The 18,408-nt window shown below is 40.8% G+C and overlaps 3 protein-coding genes across 11 annotated transcripts in view; 1 reads left to right on the top strand and 2 right to left on the bottom strand.

The window, feature by feature from the left end:
* Positions 1–3,080, bottom strand: part of cdkn3 (cyclin-dependent kinase inhibitor 3) — an 8,274-nt gene extending 5,194 nt beyond the window's left edge. Inside the window, exons 1-5 of one of the 4 annotated variants that reach the window (XM_031309898.2) lie at positions 2,980–3,080; positions 574–667; positions 392–447; positions 233–277; positions 1–83 (exon numbers count right to left, since the gene is read on the bottom strand). The exon at positions 1–83 is cut by the window's left edge and continues 140 nt beyond it. In XM_031309898.2, coding sequence (XP_031165758.1) covers positions 1–83; positions 233–277; positions 392–447; positions 574–650 — 261 coding nt within the window. In that variant the 5' untranslated portion in view covers positions 651–667; positions 2,980–3,080. Of the gene's footprint in view, positions 84–232; positions 278–391; positions 448–573; positions 668–1,710; positions 1,837–2,979 lie in introns of those variants that run through there. The other 3 variants (XM_031309902.2, XM_031309897.2, XM_031309899.2) reach the window with 3 other exon arrangements.
* On the top strand, positions 3,000–13,685 carry LOC116057415. Of its 4 annotated transcripts, none has more exons than XM_031309866.2 (14): positions 3,000–3,107; positions 3,580–3,624; positions 3,907–4,071; positions 4,281–4,381; positions 6,046–6,179; positions 7,082–7,202; positions 7,419–7,557; positions 7,640–7,735; positions 7,831–7,920; positions 8,581–8,726; positions 8,893–8,994; positions 9,368–10,049; positions 11,091–11,194; positions 11,451–13,685. In XM_031309866.2, exons 2-14 carry the CDS (start codon positions 3,583–3,585, stop codon positions 11,551–11,553), a joined length of 2,025 nt encoding a protein of 674 aa, XP_031165726.1. In that variant the 5' UTR covers positions 3,000–3,107; positions 3,580–3,582; the 3' UTR covers positions 11,554–13,685. The 4 variants fall into 4 exon arrangements, with proteins under 4 accessions (XP_031165726.1, XP_031165725.1, XP_031165724.1 ...); XM_031309865.2 differs by having other exon boundaries at positions 6,043–6,179; XM_031309864.2 differs by having other exon boundaries at positions 5,992–6,179; positions 8,896–8,994.
* The window catches only part of sos2 (son of sevenless homolog 2 (Drosophila)), a 40,529-nt gene continuing 35,576 nt past the window's right edge, over positions 13,456–18,408 (bottom strand). For 2 of the 3 annotated variants that reach the window (XM_035994864.1, XM_031309834.2), the window contains 4 exons: positions 17,642–17,906; positions 17,044–17,085; positions 16,759–16,862; positions 13,456–15,751 (listed from right to left, as the gene is read on the bottom strand). In XM_035994864.1, the coding sequence (XP_035850757.1) occupies positions 15,251–15,751; positions 16,759–16,862; positions 17,044–17,085; positions 17,642–17,906 (912 nt within the window). In that variant the 3' untranslated portion in view covers positions 13,456–15,250. The remainder of the gene's footprint in view (positions 15,752–16,758; positions 16,863–17,043; positions 17,086–17,641; positions 17,907–18,408) is intronic. The other variant, XM_035994865.1, reaches the window with a different exon arrangement.

Here is an 18,408-nt window from a genome sequence, read left to right as displayed (position 1 = left end):
CAGGGAGGGAACCCTGTACTTGTTAAGCTCTCCTCTGGTGCAGAACACAAACACTTCCTGCACCCCCTGGTTCTGGAGCTCATCTGTTAACAAGAAGGAAGCCAAGATGTAAAACAAACTTTAAAAGTGTGCTGAATCAATGTAACAGTATGGGATTCTCTAAAATAACTCTTGTGGATGTTATTTCCAAAGTATTTTATTTGAGCACCAGTAAGGATCAAGGTCGCCTTACCAACGTCTTTTTCCAGATTCCTGCGGATATCTTTGTATTTGCAGCCTGAAGTAAGATAAGGGAAACACATTTTTATGATAATTTTGCACAAAACCTTACAATAAAGTAAAAACATAGATATATATATACTGTATATAAAATGATAAACTACGACTTTACCCGGTAGTGCACATATCCCGAGAAACTGCGAGCATTCCACTATGGACAGAGGTAACCTTAAAGACAATAAAAATAGATATACATGAACACGGTAATGCTTTTTACATTTCATCATTTAAAAACAAACTGACACACACACTTTTTCCGTAGCCCATGACAAAAGGAACGCGACTGAAACTTACCAGGAGATGTGGAAGGGCGTCAGCTGCTCCTCTTCAACCTCCTCTTCAGATGAGGAGTCAAACTCGCTCGTCCTCATGGTTTCAGCCTAACAGACTAACAAACAAACTGAATCTATGAAATGTTTTTTAGTCTATTGACTTCACATTGTGTGCACTTTAATATTCAAATTATATCATGAATACTTTTTTGATTTTTGGAAGAAGAAAAAAGTACAGTGTTTGCTGTAATGGATCATTTCCAAGCAAGTTTAAAGTCTCTTCAAGTTGATTTTAAGTGGAACCCATTGGAAAGCAACCAGACATTCACTCAAAATACCACCCAGAACTACTGTATGGTACTTAGGAGATTATGAACAGTGATGTAAAATGCTGTGTGTAAAAACTAAATACAAAACTTGCACATTATATATCGCAAAATAATACAATAGCCTACCAATAAATACTATCATTGTAAAGCTGTCAGGTAGTGAGATGTTGATTTAACTCTGAAGTGATGAGGCATTTTGTTTTCTGATTAACGTTAACTTACTTCACAAAAAGGTAGTAACGTTATTTGTTTCAAGACTTTTGTTTTTGACTGAATTACATTATGCAGGTCTTTATTTTATTGTGTGCTGTTCCCATATACCTTCTTTTTATGACAACGTTACATGACTCTGTGTTAGTAGGGTAAAACCATGATGGGTATGGTCAGAGACGGGGAGAAGCTTTGGTATGATCCTTTAAACAAGCTAAAGTCTCAGCACTTGACGTTACTTAAAGTTACACGTCAACCATAGTCTGTTAATGAAGCCAATCTGTAAACTATAAATTAATCGTGCTTAAGTCTGGCTAGTACCTAGCTTTTTCTCCATTACCATAGAGGCAATGATTTAGATAAACGACTACACATTATTTGGCATTGCATTAACATTAATACATTTGTATCAATGTTGCTCGGAGAGAAATTTCTTGCTGATAGTAGCTAACGTTAGTTAGCTGTTTAGCGTTAGCTAGCTCATCTCTCAGATTGAATTCGCAAAACGGAACACACAAACAATTAATTAAAATATTTATGTAACCGTTATATGAAAAGAATAAAGAGCTGTGCAGTATTACAGACATAAATAAATGTGGAAATAATTAATTAATTCTCACCACCCTCGCTCTATTCCTCTCGGCTGTTTTGACAGCCCCGTCTGCTGCTAAGATTTAAAAACTCCTTGAGCCCAGCAGCCAATCAGATTCAAGAACTGTCCTGTAACCACGCCCCTCGACTAAACAAACTAGGCACGTGTGGGCTCGATTTATTCTACGGACTGATCCACACGGGCGGAGTAAAGAAAATTATGATATTAACCGTTTCTAAAAAGTGAACTGTTTTCTACGTGATATAATCGGTGTTTGAATCAATGGAATCGATCATTTGAATGAGATGAAGCCTGTTGTAAATCATATAATAAATATAAATAAAACTATATTATTATTATTATTATTATTATTATTATTATTATTATTATTATTATTATTATTATTATTATATTTGCACAATTTATTTTGTAGGCTATATAATGTCATCTCTAATTTATTTGTTGTTTTCAATAATTTTATTATATTAATATAATAGTTCTGTATCGTTTTCTTGTGTTATCTCATTATATTTTACAACTACCACTGACATTTCCCATTTCCATATTATTTAAACAAAAAACTACTTTGTGAGTAAATAAAGCTAAATAAGAATAAAACTAAACGTGTTGGTAAAATAACAGTAGACTAGAACAGAATATATTTACACGGATGCACATTGCACAACAATAACTAGTGCAATACTTTCCTTATGGCATTTACATGGTCCATACTGAACCTGACTTCCTCAGTAAATCAGAGCTGAGCTCATGCGGGACATCTGCTGTCCGCGCAGAGCAGCACGCAGCTCAAACACGAGACACCCACCTTCAAACACTGCAAATGACTGAAAACAAGTTTCTCCACAGAACATTTCAAGAACACTGGAAATGTTAAGTCTTTTTGGATTCACTGCATCTTTTCAGATGCCTGCAGAAGCAATATTGAAGAGCTTTAACTGAGGTGAGTTCCCTGTGGCTTTATTTTATATATTTTGCTTCAGCAGTCAGTCTTTGCCTTATGTTTTTTTTGGTGGATTCTTTATTATTTGGACACCGCTGACGTTATAATTATGCTTAGAAATATTATAAGATGCTTTTTAAGTAGCTAGCATCTACATCAGTCTTGCAACCTTCTATAAAATGTGATTTCCACATATTTTACTTCCAGAAAGGTGATATGAAATAAGGATATCTGTTATTAATCTGTTAAAAACTGATTTTAAATGATGTATTTGCAGTTAAAAACATGAGGCTATTATATATTCCATTTTCCAGTTTTTGCTGATCCGTGCCTTACCTTCTGTCAGCAGACTTATAAGGAGGGATCTTGGCTCCTGCAGCCATTTCCCCTGCAGGGCTGAGCTCTTTGGCTGGCTTGCCAGTTCCTTAGCAGAGGGGCTGCTGGCAGGGGCAACATCTGAGCAGGTACCACAAACAAACAAGATTAGTAGATCATTAAATCTGGTTAAGAATATTATTTTAACTCTTCTAGTAAATGTATAGGCTTTACTATATAGGTAGAAAGAATACACAATGACATAATTCACATTTGTTGTGCTTCGAACCAAAACTACTCAGATTAAACTCTATGCATATATTCCATTTCTGTCTGTTTCTTGAAATGTATGTGTGCATTTGGTTAGGAAGAGGTTAAAGATTCACTTTCCTGTGGAAAAAAATAGGTTGACTTCCCAGCTTTGTCCCTCTTGTGTGAATGCTATCTGATCTATGTTTGGAGTGAATTACACAGGATGCTCCTCTCTGAATGGTGGACTCACCAAACTCAACTTTACAGTCTAAGAGCTAGACATATCAAAAAGGTCATTCAGGCTGCACATTAATAACCAGAGTGTTTGCAAACAGCCTTGTTTGTGTCTCTCTCTCTCTCTCTGTACAGGTCATGAAGCCTCAAGAGGCAGAGCTCGTCACTGAAATCTCCAAGGTATTCTGCGCCTTCCCTCATTAGCCAGCCTGGCTTTGTTAAAGAGACAGTTTAAATTTAAAGCTCCTATTATTTGAAAAATTAGCAGTAGATGGTAAATAAACTCCCTTTGATGTCCAAGAGTGCAATCCTGGATCAAAATACAGTTTAGACATTCAAATGATGTTCTTATCTACCTTGGCTTACAATGATTACAGTGTCAGAAGTGTAAAAGTCTGTGCTTTTTGTGCCTTGTTAATACATCTAATTTTGAATAATATATGACACCTGCTGTCCCGTCAGTTGCAATGCATGGTCTCAGAACTGAAGACGGGGTTCGCCAGCGCTCTGCTGGAGCTCAGTCAGATCCAACATGGAGACACGTACCTGAGGGAGGAGCTGGTGGAGAACCGGAGGATCTGCCAGAAGAAAGCTCTTCGTTTGGAGGCTCTGGTCGAGTCACTGAGGGTGAGACGCCGATTTGTTGAACTACTGAAAAAAATCTAATGTGAAAAGTTTGGTAACAGTATGTGTTATATTTACATATTAATTGAAGGTAACACAAACACATTCAGCACTCAAATTTGACTGGATTATCTCATGTGCATCCATAACAGATATTACACAGAATAAAAGTATAGTTACTTAGCTTTACCAAACGCCTTGTCATCCTACAGGAAGAACTTGGAGTGATGCAGTGTCAGATCTTGCAGCTGTACAGTAACAGACAAAGACCTCTGCAGGATGGAAAGAGCTCTACATCCAAACACAGAGAAAGGTAACAACAAAAACACTGAACTGCAGAGCTTTACAGATAAGTAAAGTATTAGAACTATCCAAACAAATTAGATCACAGTTTGGAAAAATGATCACCTCTGACAAACAGTCTTTCTTAAAATTAAGACCATATTTCTCACTGATTTAGTTTTTTCCCTTTTTACGTCACAGAGAAAGATAAACATGTTTGATTTGATTTTTTCATCAGACTTTACTCATTCCTTTATCTGCCTTTACTTAAAGGTCCCATGGCATGAAAATTTCACTTTATGAGGTTTTTTAACATTAATGGGAGTTCCCCCAGCCTGCCTATGGTCCCCCAGTGGCTAGAAATGGCGATAGGTGTAAACCAAGCTCTGGGTATCCTGCTCTGCCTTTGAGAAAATGAAAGCTCAGATGGGCCAATCTGGAATCTTCCCTTTATGTCGTCATAAGGAGAAAGGTTACCTCCCCTTTCTCTGCTTTGCCCGCCCAGAGAATTTGGCCCACCCATGAGAAAGAGAGAGACATCATGGCTTGCAAATGAGCGAAGCATGGCAGTTGGTCAAGGCCACACCCCCACCCTCCACCTTGCCCCCCCCCCTCTCTCCTCCTCAATAGCATTTAAAACTACAGACACAGAAATGGCACATCCTAAGTAAAGCTCATTGTGGGACTGGCTCTAGTGGCTGACTTCATATACAGTATTAGGGGACCACTAAGGACTATATAAAAGAGACTTCAGATACAGTATTAGGGGACCACTAAGGCCTATATAAAAGAGACTTCAGATACAGTATTAGGGGACCACTAAGGCCTATATAAAAGAGACTTCAGATACAGTATTAGGGGACCACTAAGGTCTATATAAAAGAGACTTCAGATACAGTATTAGGGGACCACTAAGGTCTATATAAAAGAGACTTCAGATACAGTATTAGGGGACCACTAAGGTCTATATAAAAGAGACTTCAGATACAGTATTAGGGGACCACTAAGGCCTATATAAAAGAGACTTCAGATACAGTATTAGGGGACCACTAAGGACTATATAAAAGAGACTTCAGATACAGTATTAGGGGACCACTAAGGTCTATATAAAAGCATCCAAAAAGCAGCATGTCATAGGACCTTTAAGACTGAAAGCTTTAAGCCCCCTCCTACCTTGGCCCCAAAGGACAAAACACATACAAGAAATGAAGTGCAAACATAAAGGGAATCACTCTTTGAAAAAATAAATATTGTAATTACCAAAACAAATACAAAAGTGACAGCTCAAATATTAAGGCAAATACAGAAATGTAATTAATTGGTTTGTAATTTCATATGTACTTTGTTCTAAGGGGCCAGAATAACTCTTTCCTGCTTTGTGCCATGGAAAATCTTCCTTGCTGTAAATTTCTGCCAAATCTGACCCCATTATACAAAGTGTAAAACACAAAATAACATAACATATATAACATAAAAGTCTTCTTAACTATGTTTTTGCTTCTTTGCAGGAAATCCATATGTATAATATGTGTTCATTTTAATGTCATAATTGTCAGGGGCAAACAGCAAACAATTAGTCATCAAAAAAGCTGTTTAGTCAGCAGGCGGTAATAACTGCTGGTACAACATTTTTTATAACAGACAAGTAAAACCTGCAGAGAGACATTTTGCCATCTGTCCACTGTTGTGCAGCAGTGACCCAGCAGAATCGGCCTGTGAACAGAGTCAGTGTGACTGTCCGTCTGCTCCAGCAGCCTGTCTGTCCAGAGGGAAACTGCTCCTCCACTGTTTCCTGCAGGGCCTCAAAGCAGGGCTGAACGAAGGCACAGGTGAGCAGTTAAGTATTTTTTTTTTAAGATCATTTTTTGGGCATTTTCGGCCTTTATTTTTGACAGGACATGAATGACATGCAGCAAAGGGCCGCAGGTCAGAGTCTCTACAGTCCCTCTACATATGGGTGCCTGCTCAACCAACTGAGCTATCCAGGCGCCCGTGAGCAGTTTAGTTTAACTGGATGATATAATACAACAGTGGTTCAACCAACAATAAGCAAATGAAATTTTTCACATTTGCTACCATTAACAGCTGCTGTCAGGAAGATGTTTTAACTGTATCAAATTGTCCCACTTAACTTAAAGGACAATTCCGGCGCAAAACGAACCTAGGGGTTAATAACAGATGTGTACCCACTCAACTGCTCTCTGGGACATGTTTTCATGCTAATCGAATGTGTTTGTAGCTTGAAACAAGCTAGCGCGGAGCGCTGATTAGCTTACAATGCTAGTATTCGGGGCACAGGGAAAGTAAAAACAAATCGCTACCAATACCACTAAAAAGGCTCAAAATATCACCACACTTCAACGGTAGCATAATGAGGGTCCCTAAATGTTAACCGAAGCATTGAGAACATTGAAAGTGTACAGACAGTTTATTAAAAAGATAGTTTAGAAAGACAGTAGCTCCCAAGATGGCGGCCGCCTGAGAGCGCGACTGTCTTTATAATCTACCTTTTTAATAAACTGTCTGTACACTTACCACTTGAGGTTAAAGCACCTTCCAAAACACTTTAGCAATAGATGTCAGCCCTTTATTTTGGTTATCTACTTTAAGATGAACACACTGGGGATTAAACTTGATGCTCGGTCACATTCTCACATTAGTTGTTGAATTGAATTGTTGATTACGAGTGAAAGGCACATCTGTGAAGCTTAACATGTTCTTTTTTGCACAGATGCACGGCATCAGGTGGCGATGCAACTTCTGCATTCTGAGTGGGAGTATGTGTCAACCTTAAACCAGCTGTATGAAAAATACAAGACACCACCAGCTCACCAGATGACTGTGGAGCCATAGTAAGTGCTAAACAGTAGACAGTAGAACTTAGCAAAAAACAACAGCTCAGGTATTTTCCTTTCTAAAAAAACAGACTGCACAGATTCTTGATCGTTGCTTACGTGAATTCCAGACAGATGCAAAAACTTCAAGTAAATATTCTCTTTCGGCTTATTGCTTTAAATTGCTGTTTGCGATTTAAATCACCTCCCTTTGTTTTTTGTGTCCTGATCCAGTCAGACATATCTGAAGTTTGTGGAGCAGCTGTTACAGCGACATCTGCTCTTCCGAAACACCCTGCAGGAGCGGTTATCTGCTGAGCACTGGAAATCTCTGGTTGGAGACATCCTGGTGCAGCTTATCGGACAAAATGACGTAAGTAGATGCTCTTTTTAAAATGATTTGAGTCCATTACACTGAACACTGACTCACGATTGCTCTGATTTGGGTTGTCCAGACAGCCTTTTCGGATATGTACCTTGGATACACGACCACCCTGGCGTCATTCCTCTCACTGGAGTTCAACAGATTAAATCATTCTGAGAAAATACAGGTATTTTAAAGTGATACAGCATCAACATTACTCAGTCATAATGTACCTGAGAAACCAGACATGCTGATGGATATTTCATGTCTGCATTTAAACAGAGCGGCCAGATGGAGAGAGAGGAAATGAAACTGCTCTCCCAGCTGTTGGCACCTGTCTCTCGCATACACAGCTACCTGAGCCACATTCAGGTGAGTCAGCAGCCATAGTGAGCCGGCTTTATAGAGCTGCAGCAACACAAGGCGTGACACTGCAGGTCAACACTGAACCTAAAGTTGAGGAGGTTGAGTTTTCAGGATGACTAAAATACACTCACGTACACTCATGAGGATGTTTTTTTCAAGGATAGTAGAAGGCCAGAGATCAATATCAGAATCAGAAAAGGGTTCATTGCCACAATGAGTTACACTTAATGTGGAATTTGCCTTGGTGAATGGTGCATACATAAACAAACAAACAAACAAACATATTAAACACTAATATGAATTAAACAATAAATACAGAAACAAATATATACAAACAAAATAACTGTTTTGCATAAGAAAAAAAAGGCTGAATGGGTTGAGTGCAGAATGTGCAAAAAATATATAGTATGTGCAATGGGCAGATGTATAGTCCAGGATGGAGGTTACTGCAAAGTATAGTGACTAGGGATGGGGGGGCGGTTAAGAGTCAGACAAAATGAACAAAACTTTTAGAAATATTAAAGGGGTTATGAATATTTTAGTAGGTCTAGAAACACTTTTAGGAGGTGCTACAGGTCGAATAAATATAGCTAATAAAAAAACTGGAGTTAAATTGACCCTAAACTTTACTGAATTGGTTAATTTTTCTCCATTTTCCTTCTGCAGAACTTGTTGCAGTGGACGGGTAAAGAGCATCCTGATTGCAGCCTCCTGCTGGGAACTGAGCGAGCACTGAGGAGCATTTTGTCCCGCTGTCACGTGATCCTGGAGGAAGACGTCCGATGGGAGGAAGGAGACGGAGCTGGACAAAGGTCAGGGCATCACCATCAGACAATCTTTAAGTATAAACAGTCAGGTTGATGCCTCTTATATCAGATTAGATGCTTATGTAGATTTATATTGACTGCCCGTGTTTGTGTCTTTGGCTCATTAACACATTCAGAGATTAAAATGTACACTCGTTCTCTGCATGAACAACAGCTGCTCCGATGCAGTGGCTGGTGGATCCTCTGCAAATTGTTGCACGAGGAACCAACAGACCAAAGAATCCCAGCGCGAGTCCAACACTGCAGCTCAGAGGTGAGTGTCGCCCTCTGCTGGCTTTAGTCAGTACAGCAAGCACAGGAGCACCTGCAGTCAAGCTCAGACAAGTGACTTTTTCAGACAAGTGACTTTTTCAGACAGGTGACTTTTTCAGACAGGTGACTTTTCAGTGACATTTATGTGATTACGTGATAACATTAAATGGCACATTTGCCTTAAAACCAGTTATGGAAGGAGCACTTAAAAAGTAACTTGGCAGCAACTGTCGGAAAAATGTAGTGAAGTAAAAAAAATAAAAATAATAATAAAGTAAGTACTACAGGTTTTCACATCCTTCATGCCACTGTCCCTCACTCTCACAGCTTATGTGGGCATCCTGGTATAATAACCTCCACTCTCCTTCCTACAGAGATGACCAGCAGGCTGTCAACCTCACTAACGGAGTCGACGGCTGTCACTCGATGCGTCTGGAGTGCTGGTCCTGCAGCCCAGTGAGGAGGAAGGGCTGTGGAAGCGACCGGACCCTCCTGAACCAGCCGGCCCGTGACTGTGGACACGCTTACTGCTCCCTCCTCACTCCTGACGCTGCAGCATGGGGAGAGAACAGCGACTCAGGCCAGGGCACTTACAGCCAGCCCAACGGGAAAGGCAGCAACGGGCTGGAGGCACCTCACACCAACCACAGCCTTGAGAACTGCGAGACAGACCCAGATGACACCTCAGCCTTCGACTACTCCTCCGTCACCTCCTGCAGCCCTGACGGCACCCTGCGCAGGGAGGTGATGAGCAGTAACAGTGGGGAGGATGAAGAGGAGGACAGCCAGGTGCCGGTGCTGTTGAAGCCCTCATACAGCCAGCAGCAGCAGCAGTCAAGGGAGCCACCCAGAGAGAGGACTGTGTGTTTGAGGTGGCAGATTCCCAGATTAACCCCTCACCCTCCTCTGAGAAGCACTGCAGGGCCGTGTGTGGACGGGCCGACGCCATGCCTCATCAGCTCCTACGGGAAGAGGCTGGTCAATGTCAGGAAGGGGTCTCCTCCTTTACATCCAAAAAGTGCCTTCAGGCCCATCTGGGATGATCCATCCAAACAGGTACAGAGTTTTTTTTGTTACATAACCATCATGTTCTGTCCATCCTGGGCCTTCTTTTGGTATATTACAGTATTAGCGGCATCCTTTAAAAGTGGTTCAGTATGAAATGATGCCAGTGTGGTGTAGCAGCATGTACTTACTCAAAACATGAGCAAAACTAAAAATTACTCAAGGAGCACATACCTCTGCCAAGGCTGCATAGACCTACAAATTGGTGATATTAAAACCAATATGAGTTGAATTAGAAAATTGTACTGTGACACCTCCTTGTGGTAAGACTGGTACAGCAACACATCAACTGCAGTTTCCATTGAGTGTTTTTTTTTTAACTTACACACTCAAACAAGAAAGATACTATACTTGCATACAAAAATACGCATATAGTCGCTTTAATAAAAGAAAGTGTTTTATGTGTCAATGCAAATAGTGATAGATAATCCTCGGATACATGTACCAGATTGTCATAGTTCTTGAGGAAATAGTGAAAATGTTCAAAATTCTCTCTTGTGGATCTGCATTAAACACTAATCACTTGCTATTTGGTTTTTACTGTAATTTTAATTTTAAGTCCACCAAAATCTATTCACAGGTTTTTGAGAATTTCTGACAAAATATAGGACATACTGTAGGATAGGACGTAACAATACAAATTACAGGGGCACTCCAGCAATTACGCATTGAAGATTTAAAAAAGAATGGACAGGTTAATCAGCTTGGTAGCATCTTTTCGTTAAACCCTCTCCGCCTCGTGAACACCTGTCTTTCAAACTGGACAGATCAGTTCCTTACGCAAATGATGATATCATTGGGTTTATTTGCTCAGGCAGACAAAGCTCCTCCAGAGACACTGAGGACATTACTGTTTCCACAGGCTTAGTAGTACCACTGGGGAAATTACATATCTTCATGTGAAAGAAAATTGGTGGAGTATTTCTTCAACTGGTCCCATATTTTCCTGACAACTCTGTGCAAGTGCAGTCCTGTTTTCCTGTCACTCTGTCTAACCTGCTCTCTGTATTTCCACATCCTTGCATGTACTAGGCTGATGCAGCTCCAGAGAAAGAGCACAGACAAGGCTTCGTACCGATTCAAACCCCAGCGAGGCAAAGCTTTCAAAATTTCAACCCGAGTAGAGAAAATCTGAGGTAAACGCCTTTATCAGGTAGAATTATGACAGTGCTGACACTTTAATCTTCACTCTAATCACAGGTAGGAGGGTGATACAGAAATGTACTAGCTGCTTGTACTAAAACATTACCAATTTCAACAACCAAATTCACACTTGCATTGTGGGAGATGCATCAGTGCAGATATAATATACAAATAAAAACTTGATTAATGAGATAAATATACTTTTACCTGTTGCTTCTCTGAGCTTGAACTTCTCTCTTATCTCTTCAGACCAGGCCTGTCTCAGCAGAGAGGTAACCATGCTGCAGCCATGAGCGGTGGAGGATTGTGGGAGGACAGTGAGGACAGTGAGGGACCCTGCAGCACCGTTTGACCCCCCCCCCCCCCCCCCCCAGAGACAAGAGGACTATCACTAAAAACTGTTGAACACAAAATTTTGAAGTTACTACCAAACTTGAGCCCAATTTGTGATTTCTTTGATGAGATACATTTTTCCCCAAAGGCCATGACAGTAACGCATGGATGTCGAATTAGTGACCCTTAAAAAAGTTTAATTTTTCTGTTAAAGCTTAACCTTTGTAAACACGACAGACATCTTTGTTTGGCTTTTCCGGATTACATTTTGACAACTGATAGAAATATTTAATTTTTTTTAAATGCAGGTTAGACAAGCATTTCTAGTAGATTTACATTTGACAAATTAAATATTCCAGACAATTTTGTATTTTAACTGAAGGTGAGATGGTTTTAGCTATATGACACCAATGTGTAGCTAGCTAAAGAAAGGTAACATTACTAAGGAATAACGTTAATACATAGTTCACTTTAATTTAAGGACTAGGTAGATTTTATTTTAATATCTAGCTAGCTAGCTAAAGGAAGCAGTATAGGTAGGAACACTTTGGAAAATACGCTTATTTTGCTTTCTGGTGGAGAGTTAACGTTAACTAGCCAAACGTAACTTAGCTAGCGCTAGCTATTTAAATATGAAGCTACGTTACAGCTAGCAGGTTAGCTAGCTTAGCACAAAGTCTGGAAAAAGCTAGCCTGGCCCTATTAAATAACATCAACCCACCAGCACTTTTAAAACTCCTTAATTAACATGGTATATCTCGTTTGTTTAATTTGTCCAACAACAGAGGTGCAAAACGGCAATTAGTCGTTTTAATTGTATCCTGGACAACTAACGTTACTCAGAGACAAGAAAATAAATATAGAATTTTTTTTTTTTTTTTTTTAAGTGGTAGGCCTATCAATCTTCTATTTAACTCTCAAACAGCAAGCGAAAAAGCCTATTTCCCAAAAATGTCAAACCTATTTCAATCAATCAATTCCTCAATCTTTTCAACGTATAGCTTATGCAGAAAGGTAAATTTACTGTAAAAGAAAAAACGAGGAGAGAATTGAATAGTTCAGTACAAAATAAGACTGGGTGATTTATTAATCTCATCAAGACCATTAATACAAAGCAGTTAAAAGGCCACATACCATCAAATAAACTGACTGCTGGATCAAGCTGTTACAGTGCCACCGGAGGAAAACCAATCTGTTAATTCTGTCGAGGCTGGGGTTTAAAAACAAAACAAACAAACGCAGAAAACAAAAAGTCAAATTTGGAGAAATTAACCCCACCGGTACTGAAACATGGAAACTGGGAAATGGACACGAGTGAAGACCTTCTTTTTACAGTCACTGGTGAAGACAGTGAAGGGATTTGACTTCAGCTGTCATCCTCCAGAACGCCCCTTTTATCTCTAGTTTGATCAGAAGTTTAATCATCCATCATCACGTGCACAGAACACAGCAAGAACAAGGGGCATGAGTGATATTTTGAAATGATGCTGAAATTCAGCTCATGGCGGTCAGACATCCTCAGGTGTTTCTGTCTTTTAAACACATCATGGGGATAAAAGTGAGGTGGTCGACTTTTGTTTTTCTGCCCTGATCCATGTAGAAAGTGAGTTTCAACAGTTGCATAGGGCCATTGAATTTACAAACATGACCTATAACAACTGGGGCTCTTCAACAGTACAGCCTAAAGTGCACAAAGTGTGTTTCTCAGAAAAAAATGTCCAATTCTTCACTATGCTCAAATACTTGCAACTGAATATAAGTTTGTGTATGCTCAACTGCAACTTTAATACAATTCCAACCTCTGTTTAATGAGTGTTAGCATTAAAAATCTTTGAAAAGGAGAATAGGCAATTAGTAGGATGTACAAAGTGAAGCACACGTCTAAGTAAGTGCTTGGCATATATTGAACTGTATTTTTTTTTTTTCCATTGCTTTAAAACAGCTAAGGGGCAGGGAAGAAAAAAATGGCTTTCCTCAGTTAATACTCCCAGTGTTTCAACTGGAGATTGTCTGTAAGTAAGTTAGTGACAGTGACCTGTTTTTTTCTGGTTTTGTTTTTGTTTTTTAGTTTTTTTTATCCGACTGTAGCAGCATTGGATTATTAGGCAATATTCGACTGAACAGATGCGGATGAGGGTACAATACAACAGGGGGAAAAAAACTTGTCACTTTATACAAATTATTTAGTTAGTGTATACATGTTATATATACACAGTATCCACAAACATGTACAATTTCATAGTGTATAGCTTTGTTCTAAACATTACATAGGCAACTTTATTTTTTAGCATTTTAGACACCATTTGCTTATTTCTGTAAAGTAGAAAACAAAATAAAAAGGCACATCTGAGCATGATGTATGGATTATTTCAGTCTTTCCAAAGTGAAACAAAATGTTTTCAAGCAGAAAAAAAGAAAAAAAGAGACAGAAAGAAGAAGTTGAATTTAAAAAGTTCCTCTTTTTCCATGGGGTTTTAGGTATTTTGAGCCACCACTGCGGGGAGCTGACCCAGCTCTGGTAGGAGGTTGCTGCTTCCAGTGCTGAGTTTTAATACCAACGAAGAAGAGTTGGGTCATTGGATCTTGTGAAGAAGAGCACAGTGTCAAGACAGCAGCGCATGTCTATAAGGGGATTGGTTAAGACATCAGCTTTAGAAGAGTTGGAGGGAGGCAAACGTGTCTCTCTCTTTTCTCTCCTCGTCTTTGTCCTGGATCGGTGCCGTTTGAGATCGTAGCAGACCTGCCTCTGTCAGCGCAGAGAGATATTTTTAATATCGGATCGAAATCTGCTGACTTTGCCCAAACTCAATGTGCAAATGGAGTGTTCTCGGCTCTCGTTGCCCCATTTTGGGCCGAGAGGACTGGAGCCTGGGGTCAGAGGTCACCGCTGTTGGATTTTTTAAAGGCAACGTTTTGTGGCTGCGGAGAGGCTTGTCTTCAAATAAAAAACAGTCAGACAGTTTGACTCACGTCTATACAGTCACAGTGTACAGTTGAGATACAAGGTGGGGGTTTCAGTGTCGCCTCCTTTATCCGTTTCTTTTAATGTCACATTTGTTTAAAAAAAGAAAATCCCTTATCCCCCTGCATACAATAAGACTTTGGCAACTGTTTATCAGTTAGTTTGAAACACAAGTCAATGGAAATGTCTGCTGCTCACAGCCACCGTGAAAGAGCTATGTCTAAGTGGATCGGTGAGGAGGAGAGAGGTCTTAAAAATCTGTGAGCTGCAGCAGGACTCCAGATGATGTCAATGCCCAAAGAAACAAAGCATGACATTTGAGGCTACAAAGTCCAAGGCCCCCCCACATTCACCCCACCCTGACAGAGGAGTGGGACGTGGGGTAAGTGTAAGTTAAGAGTGTGATGGGGTGAGAACTTTTATCAGGAGCAGACTCCGTACATAACAAAACAGACACAGACACTTGACTCCTTGTTGTTTATTAGCTGGCACACCGGTGAGGGTTTCTCATTGGCACAGAGGGTTTATGATGAAGGCGGAGCTACTGATCCCCTGAGAGGCACAGCGGGGGTGCGATTTGTTGATGCAGAGGGCGGGTGGGTGGAGTTAGAAGCGTGTGGAGCAGTGTTATTCTTTCTGATCAGTAGCTTTGAGTCCACTGTGTCGTAGTTTGCAGGATACAGTTTGAAGTTTGCATTTCAAGATCACCTCTAGGTGTTAAAAAAAAAAATAAAATAAAAAAAATAATGCAGACTCACTGGCTGCTGTCGGTGTTCTCCACCAATGAGAGGCCTTGTAGCGGTGGCTGCAGTAGCTCCCTTTTGTATGTCTTTGGTGGGAGTTTGGGGAGTTGTGGGCTGGAGTTGTGGCGTGGGGGGACAGGTGGAGCAGTGATGGGAACAGGAAGAGGGTAGAGGCTGTTCTGGCTGGCGCTGAGCGGGCAGCTCCGCCGTGGGATGCGGGGTGAAGGTGTGCTGGGCGGGGTGTTGGGGGAGCTGGGTGAGCTGCCAAAGTCCCAGTGGTATCGGCCCACGGGGGAAGGCTGCATGTTGACTGGGTAGTTGATGAAGATCTCCGGGGGCCGCTGGGGCACCGGGGGAGGCGTGTCGGGCAGAGGGTCGCGGGGTGGCGGAGGAGGAGGGCTGGGCAGTGGGCCGTCCATGGGGGGACCGTTGTAGACGTGCGGTCGAGGCTGGTTCCTGGGCAGAGGAGGGGGCAGCCGGGGAGGGATGGCTGGGGGGCTGTCGGAGCTCAGCTGAGACACAGAGACACATTGAGAACAAGATGTATTACTAAACATGTCACCCTGATATGCACAGTGCAGGTTATAATTTAGTGTGTAGCAGTGGTTTCCATCCTGGGGGTTGGGAACCCCACGAGGGGTCGTAACATAAATTTGAGAGGTAACAAGATGATTATGAGAAGAAGAAAAAGGCTGCCTGTGGGCTGCAGCAGAGACGAGACGGCCAAACGGGAGCGGGTCTTATAATACATCCATGAACAGGAGTGGATGGCTAGCAGAAACAAAGCTCTTTGAGCAGAAATGGATAAATAAGTTGAGTTTCAAAGCCCTTCAGACGGTTCCCTCCACAAGACTAAAGTTATTTGCATTTACTGTTGATGTAAACAAATACAATACAACTTGAGCATTAAAAACTAGAAATATCCTTTTTAAAGTACGTTTAGAACAGATAAAAAAAGTGTTAAGTTAACTAGGAGACTTATGCGCTTAATAATTTTGATCGATTGACAGCCCTAGTATAAACATATTCTGCTTGAACAAGGAAAAGTAAAATCAATGGAACTGGTCACAACTGGCAGAAACCAATGATGAGGAGTCACAAGGAAACATGGTTACGTTTTAAAGGGTCACAAGTCAAAAAAGCAGGGTAATTCTGTCTGTGTGGATGCATTCCTACCATCATTCATCATCCATCCATGTTTCACTGTAGGAGCGATGTCTCAGATGTCATTCTTGAGTTAAAAATGTAGTCCTTCATAGTAAACCAATTGTGTAATTTGTAAGCACAGGTGTACTTATTTAATAGGTAAATATACATTTTAATCATGGTGTCCTGTTTGGGTCAGTTAGTGATATATGCCATAAAATGCTGCTAAAATAAATCTTTTTTTTCTCCAAGTTGTCACCTCAAAGCATTGTATTGTTATTTGCACTTACCACTATATGTTCAACCCTATCAAACTGAGTTAAGGTGTTTTAATTATGGGGATAACTGACAGGAAATGATGCCCTGCTCTTACTTTGGCTTCAGACATTGCGTCTTTCCTTCGTGGCGGCAGAGGAGGCGGCTTCTGCAGCTCCTCCCCGAGTTGGTGGAGGCTGCCGCAAGACACAGACTGGAACTCTGAGAAAAAGGAAAGAAACTCCTGGATTAAAAAAGCAGTATGGATAAAAGGCCTTGCTCACTATCACAGCACACAGATCACAAAGGGAGTTTAAGAGTATAGGAATGATTCATTGGACAGTCCGGCAGAAAGCAATCAGGTAAAAACTACTTAATTGAAAACAGAAAAGCCCACACTCACTTGAAGGCGGCAGAAGAACAGGAGCAAATATGGAGTTGCTACCTGTAAAATTTAAATAGGGAGAAGATGATTGATTTCACAAGAAAAAGGTGCACTGCATGCTCTTACCGTTTGCATTTGTGTTCCTAACAAAAGCAGGGCCTGTGTTTAAATCGCAATCCTAATTTTTAGTTTTCCAACTTCTCTATTTCAATACAGAGCTCAATCTCTTGACTGGATCAGTCTTTTGTCAGTGTTGTTAAAAAAACATTATGCCAATATGATGCAGATATTGCCAGCATGCATGGCTCAGGAATACGACCGTCCACTTAGCCGCAATTAAAGTGTACTCTTTGCAATAATGAAAATAGCATTAAGTGAAATGTCAGTGGGACAAACTACTCCGCTAATGTGCAGCCCACTACAGCTGAAAGTCATATAATGCAATCGATCTGTAAAACACTGCAAACTAACAAGTAGTTAAGATAATTACTGACTTCCTTAGAAATGTTGAGAAACTTTCCCTGTCTTGAATACACATGCAAAAATATTCCCTGATATTCAAGAAGAAGAACAAAAAGGGTGATTTCTGCAGGATTCAAGCATCAGCTGAACTCACCGCCATAGGAGCTGCTGAAGTCGTGGTCCATGAAGACTGAGCTGAGGTCCGAGGAGGCTGACTGCGGAGGGGTCGGCGTGTTTGGGGAGGTGGGCACCGAGGCCGATGCCGGAGGCTCCGGCTCGGTCTCGGCAATACTCCGGAAGGTGATCTTATGTGGGGGCTCCCTCTCCAGGGGGACGGGGTGGCCCTTCAGGGTGCCAGAGGTAGACGTTCGCACAGGCCGAATCCCCGGGGATTTCAGATTGTATATGGTCTTCCTGGGCTACAGGAGAAGAAACAAAAATTCGACAGTGAGAATTTTATCAGCAATACAACCCGTTCTCTCTTTCTCTGAGAAAGAACCTAGTGCTCACTGAAACTTATGGCATTAAAATGTCTCTTTACATCAAAGTCAAATGTTTAACATAAAAAAATATGACTTAAGGTAGGGTTTAGGCTTTTGGAGGTAAATTGTTTACACTGCAGAAGGTACGATTTGAGAAAAAAATCTACCAGTTTGTCCCATCTTATTTGGTCAGGCTTCATTATAGAAGTATCCAGTAGAGTCACCCTACCTGCCTACTTCTGGGCTTATCCACACCTCTGTCCGCAAGAAGCGAGTTGAAACTTGGTATTTAATATTATCGATTTTCTAAATATTTAATGCTAATATTCCTGGTATTTATTACCAAAGAAACAATCCCTATGAAAACTGAGCTCAGTGAGATCTGTGGATAATTTAGAGTTATGGGACATTGTCTCTGGAAAGAGATGTTGCCATTAAA

The sequence above is a fragment of the Sander lucioperca genome, chromosome 18 (genome assembly GCF_008315115.2).
Source record: "Sander lucioperca isolate FBNREF2018 chromosome 18, SLUC_FBN_1.2, whole genome shotgun sequence".
Classification (NCBI taxonomy): domain Eukaryota; kingdom Metazoa; phylum Chordata; class Actinopteri; order Perciformes; family Percidae; genus Sander; species Sander lucioperca.
Note: the sequence above shows the minus strand (reverse complement) of the source record. Positions and strands in the feature narration are given on the sequence as shown.